At 41.5% G+C, this 6,000-nt stretch overlaps 1 protein-coding gene across 1 annotated transcript in view; it reads left to right on the top strand.

Moving 5' to 3' along the window:
- The window catches only part of clip2 (CAP-GLY domain containing linker protein 2), a 51,591-nt gene that overhangs the window by 42,459 nt on the left and 3,132 nt on the right, over nucleotides 1–6,000 (top strand). Inside the window, exons 15-16 of the mRNA XM_079648657.1 lie at nucleotides 377–395; nucleotides 5,309–5,531. Coding sequence (XP_079504783.1) covers nucleotides 377–395; nucleotides 5,309–5,531 — 242 coding nt within the window. The remainder of the gene's footprint in view (nucleotides 1–376; nucleotides 396–5,308; nucleotides 5,532–6,000) is intronic.

The raw sequence follows: 6,000 nt of genomic DNA, 5'->3' as shown, positions 1-6,000 counted from the left end.
ACTTTTACTTGTAGGTTTGTTTACTTGCTTTAAAGAGTTACATTATAGTGGAATCATGTTTCAAAGCAGTGTTAATGTTTTGTTTTTGTTGAAACTAAAACACTGCGTAGAGTTGAAGCGATACTAAGATAAATGATCATTCTTTGGGTGTTTGTCACTTCAATAAACCCTTTCACATTACACATATTTGATACTGGACATAGATATTTATGATCAGTGCAGCTTAGATACTGTATGATCCTCATATTTCTGTCGGCAGCTGCAGGTCATTATTGCTTAGTTGTGGATACAGAACATTTAACAGACGAAGTTCTGTTAAAGGTCATGTCAGGCCCATGTCATGCTTTTCTGACCCGTCCCCTTGTGTGTTATGTAGCGTTTTATGCATATAAACGGTCTGCAGAGTCACAAACCCTCAAAGTACACCCTGTAGCGAGTAAAACTCTAACACAGAGAAGACCTGAACGCCTCGTTGGAGAATTCTCTTTTTCCATTGTTTCTTCTTGGCTATAATGAAGTATTTCGGGTATAGTGACGTATTTCGGGTATAGTGACGTAACGTCTGCGGAGCCGTTACGTTTGGACCAATCCGCGGACTTCCTCACACACACACACTCGGCAGGACGTTGTGAGGCTCGCTGCTGCGAGCAGCGGGACACTGTGAGCTGGCTCACTGGTGTGGGTTTGGCGAGACAGCGAGACACCACAGAACTCAGCCTGAGCACACACACAAACTCCCAGCCAGGCTGCGGGTGTGTGTGTGTTTTGGGCTGGGTGTCGCTGTGTCTCGCTGTCTCGCAGACGGCCACTGGGCTCACAGGGAGGGGGGGCAGGAGCTCCAACAAGCCGTGTAGGACAGAGAGTGAATACACATACTATACAGAGATGCTGTATGAGAAACCAATGTGAGTTTGGAACACAATGTAAATCTATTCTAGTAGACCTCAACAATGGAAATAAGATCGGTAGAAATGGCCATGACATGGGACCTTTAAGCTTTAATGGGGTTCCTTATATGAGTAGCTGAAGTGGCAGGTTCAGGGAATACCTGTGTTACCTCATTGTTACATTCATTATTTAAGCTGTTCTCCACACTAGAGAGGACTCACACTAGAGAAGAGACACACTAGAGAAGACACACACTAGACAGGACATACACTAGAGAAGACTCACACTAGAGAAGACACACACTAGAGAAGACACACACTAGACAGGACACACACTAGAGAAGACACACACTAGAGAGGACTCACACTAGAGAAGACACACACTAGAGAAGACACACACTAGACAGGACACACACTAGAGAAGACACACACTAGAGAGGACTCACACTAGAGAAGACACACACTAGAGAAGACACACACTAGACAGGACACACACTAGAGAAGACACACACTAGAGAGGACTCACACTAGAGAAGACACACACTAGAGAGGACTCACACTAGAGAAGACTCACACTAGAGAAGACATACACTAAAGAGGACTCACACTAGAGAAGACACACACTAGAGAAGACACACACTAGAGAGGACACACACTAGAGAAGACACACACTAGAGAGGACTCACACTAGACAAGACACACACTAGAGAAGACACACACTAAAGAAGACACACACTAGAGAAGACACACACTAGAAAGGACACACACTAGAGAAGACACACACTAGAAAGGACACACACTAGAGAAGACACACACTAGAAGACACACACTAGACAGGACACACACTAGAGAGGACACACACTAGAGAAGACACACACTAGAAAGGAGACACACTAGAGAAGACACACACTAGAGAAGATACACAGTAGAGAGGACACACACTAGAGAAGACACACACTAGAAAGGACACACACTAGAGAAGACACACACTAGAGAAGACACACACTAGAAAGGACACACACTACAGAAGACACACACTAGAAAGGACACACACTACAGAAGACACACACTAGAGAAGACACACACTAGAAAGGACACACACTAGAGAAGACACACAGTAGAGAAGACACACACTAAAAAGGACACACACCAGAGAGTCTCAGAGTCTTTTGAGGGCACAACATATTCCAGCAGGAGTCCAACTCTATCAGGTTGCATTTCTTCATGTCTGGCACACTTTTCACCAAACTCCCAAAGCCATTTTAGTTTTTGTTATTTGGCATTGTTAATCCAGCCAAGTGAAAAGAGAGTCATCAGTGTGGACGTGCAGGGCTTCATTAAACACACTCACATTTACACGATGCATTTTGAAGGACATTACAGATTAGTCTAATTGTATTACATTATTGGCTAACTCACATTATGCGGTTCTTACATTATTGATGGTTATGATGTCAGTAAATGCTACAAGGCTTTAAAATAAGTGCTTCTGGCTACAGCAGAATATTTTCTTTTGTGCATTGTCACTGCAGCAATTATGTAATATGCAATAAAAATATATCTACTGTATACCATCCATTGTAAGATCCATTGGTGGCCCCTTGAGTTAGTGTTATTTGATTGTAGTGTCATTATCTTCCCTAATGTTCCTGCTGCTATGTGAGCCTGACATCCTTTTAGGAAAACAAACGAGTACATTAAAGTGAAAACATTGTTACATATCTCTATCTTTGGAGGATGATTCAAGAAAGCCAATTACTAGCAAGGCTTGTGATGGAAGAAATATTGATTTTTCTTTTTTGTTGAAGCAAGCAATAATACAAGACCATATAACTATGCATGTCACGGGGGGAAAAAATCAATGTTACTGAGCAGAGCGCTGTCATAGTTAGGAGCCCGAGGAGCTGCAGGAAACTGTGTAGGAGGAGGAAGAATACATTATCAGTGATGTGGAGGACATTGCTTCATTAAACACAAGTAAAACCACCTCTTACATGCATTCACTTTTTTTTGTCCACTGGGGGGCAGCAGAAACGAGCTTTGAACACAATACTGACATTGCAAACTTGTTAGCAAACAACTAAATACAACACTATTACGCATATTACAAAGAACTATTTAATGGATTGTTAAAGGGGCCCTATTGTAAGGTTCACATCAGTATGTAGTGTCTCTACTTTAAAGAGTCCTCTCCTGCTGATGTTCAGGTGTATATCAGTATGTAGTGTCTCTACTTTAAAGAGTCCTCTCCTGCTGATGTTCCGGTGTATATCAGTATGTAGTGTCTCTACTTTAAAGAGTCCTCTCCTGCTGATGTTCAGTTGTATGTCAGTATGTAGTGTCTCTACTTTAAAGAGTCCCCTCCTGTTGATGTTCAGGTGTATATCAGTATGTAGTGTCTCTACTTTAAAGAGTCCTATCCTGCTGATGTTCAGGTGTATATCAGTATGTAGTGTCTCTACTTTAAAGAGTCCTCTCCTGCTGATGTTCAGGTGTATATCAGTATGTAGTGTCTCTACTTTAAAGAGTCCTCTCCTGCTGATGTTCAGGTGTATATCAGTATGTAGTGTCTCTACTTTAAAGAGTCCTCTCCTGCTGATGTTCAGGTGTATATCAGTATGTAGTGTCTCTACTTTAAAGAGTCCTCTCCTGCTGATGTTCAGGTGTATATCAGTATGTAGTGTCTCTACAATCAGAGCCCAGCCTGCTCTGATTGGTTAGCTGGGTGGCTCTGTTGTGATTGGTCAAACACTAAGAGATGTCCTGCCCCTTAACCTATCACGTATAAGTTGGTTCGCTAACCAATAGTAGCGCGAGTGTTACATCGTGATGTCGCGGAAGTGGAAAAATGTTAAAATGTTAGCTAGGACTGTGCAAAATAATATTTGTTGCGGGCTTTGAAGCTCAGTGAACTGTCACATTTTCCCGAAACGTATGGTCATTAAGTAATTATTTTGAACTGTACTTTGCTAATATTTTGTAAAAAGTTACAAGGACAAAACATTTCAAATTTTTTGCATTTTATTAATACGTCAAGGCAACCAAATATGCTAATAGCATATTTTAAAGACACATTGAAAGCCCCAACAAATTATTGAGTAAACAAAACAATATTACTAGACTATAGCCTATGCTAACAGCGCCACACACAAACACACGCTATTCATCGGAGAAAGTATGATGAATAATGTGGAATAACTAGTGCCTAATTCATGGGCTATTTGGACATTGTTTGGTTAATACGTAAGTAATCATTTCTGAAAAGTCAAAACAATTATGGATTTGAATAGTGATCTGCCTTAAAACAACAATTTCAGCAACATAGGAATGTTTTCGCACAGAGTATTTCTTTTTAGAAAGCGGAAATTATGCTCTCGTGGGTGATTTGCATAAACATATAAATCATCTGAATAAGGGCATTAAAGCAGCTAACCCCTCTGGGTAACATGTGGTGCCCTGGTCACAGAGAAGAATAACCAGTGTATGTTTTCCACTGATATTAGTATGCGAGTAAACAGCCAAATATGTTTGAATATGGAAATGTACAGAGGTGAGGCCGCCTCCACAATCCCCACTGACCGAACCGGCTGATATATAATTCACATCCTGGGTCTGGAGCTTTAAAATGATAATGACCTCTGAGCAGATGTACCACTCATAGGATCTTTGACAGCAGACATTCTCTTTATTTGTGCTTTAGAGAGTTCGTAGCAATAACTGGCACAACCAGAATTTCTTTATTTCTCCCACAACGGGGAAATGTACATTATTACCACAGCAGAAGTATTGTGCAGATAAAGTGAAGAGAATAGACTTGCATATTGTGGGCGGTAAATAAATTGAGAGAAACAAGAAAGCATGAGGGTATAATGCACATGCATGTATATTGAACAACGTTTTATATTTACTGTGTGTGTGTGTGTGTGTGTGTGTGTGTGTGTGTGTGTGTGTGTGTGTGTGTGTGTGTGTGTGTGTGTGTGTGTGTGTGTGTGTGTGTGTGTGTGTGTGTGTGTGTGTGTGTGTGTGTGTGTGTGTGTGTGTGTGTGTGTGTGTGTGTGTGTGTGTGTGTGTGTGTGTGTGTGTGTGTGTGTGTGTGTGTGTGTGTGTGTGTGTGTGTGTGTGGCCTAGCATTACTATACTTGTGGGGACCTAAATCTGTTTTTACAGTCACGTGTGGGGACTCGCCTCCCTTATGGGGACAAAATGGATGTCCCCATGAGGGGAATCATTAATTTTAGGGTGAAGACTTGGTTAGGGTTAGGGTAAGGGTTAGGGTTAGGCATGTGTTGGTTAAGGTTAGGATAAGTCTCCAGGAAATGCAAGTAAGTCAATGTAATGTCCCCTGAAGTGATGTATATGTGTATACGTGTATACGTGTGTGTGTGTGTGTGTGTGTGTGTCCTGCCGTATCTCTGTTATAGAACGAACACACACTCAAGCTTGCCGTTTTGTTTCTCATATGTTTTGTTTCTCTGTGTTTCCAGGAGTCTGAATGAACTTCGGGTGTTACTCCTGGAGTCTCATCGCCACTCGCGGGACATGGAGAAAGATATGACCCGGGAAGTGCACAAGGCCGAGTGGAAGGTGAAGGAGCAGAAACTTCAGGAGGACATCAAGACCCTGCGCGAGAAACTGCTTCTGCTGGTGAGGAAGTGTGATGAACGCTGGGATTACTTTTGATTTCTCCTATTCTAGTAATGTCGCTAAATCCCCAGCGAGGATCATGATACAGCACATACACAAAATAGTTGCGCGTTCTACTCTAGAAATCTATTATAACTTACCAAGGTGAGTCAGTAGATCATAGATGAATTGGGTGAGGAATAGGGAAGTCTTACTGGACACAATCAACATTCTGCTGCTATGCTAAGCTAAGCTATCCTCCTGGTTCCAGCTTCATATTGAACGGATAAAGAGATATATATCAAACTTTTCAAGTGAATTTTGCAAAATGTTTCTTTACATTTTTTTAACCATCATGAAGTTAAGTTAGAGTTGCATAAAAAAGAGAAGCCTCACCCCGGCCTCAATGCCTGTCATGATATACAAAATACTCTAGCAACTTAATTAAAGATGGCAACATCTTTACTTTTTAAATGCATAGTGAAAGTCA

Source organism: Notothenia rossii (genome assembly GCF_949606895.1).
Source record: "Notothenia rossii genome assembly, chromosome: 9".
Taxonomy (NCBI): Eukaryota; Metazoa; Chordata; class Actinopteri; order Perciformes; family Nototheniidae; genus Notothenia; species Notothenia rossii.
This window is presented reverse-complemented; position numbering and strand designations above follow the sequence as displayed.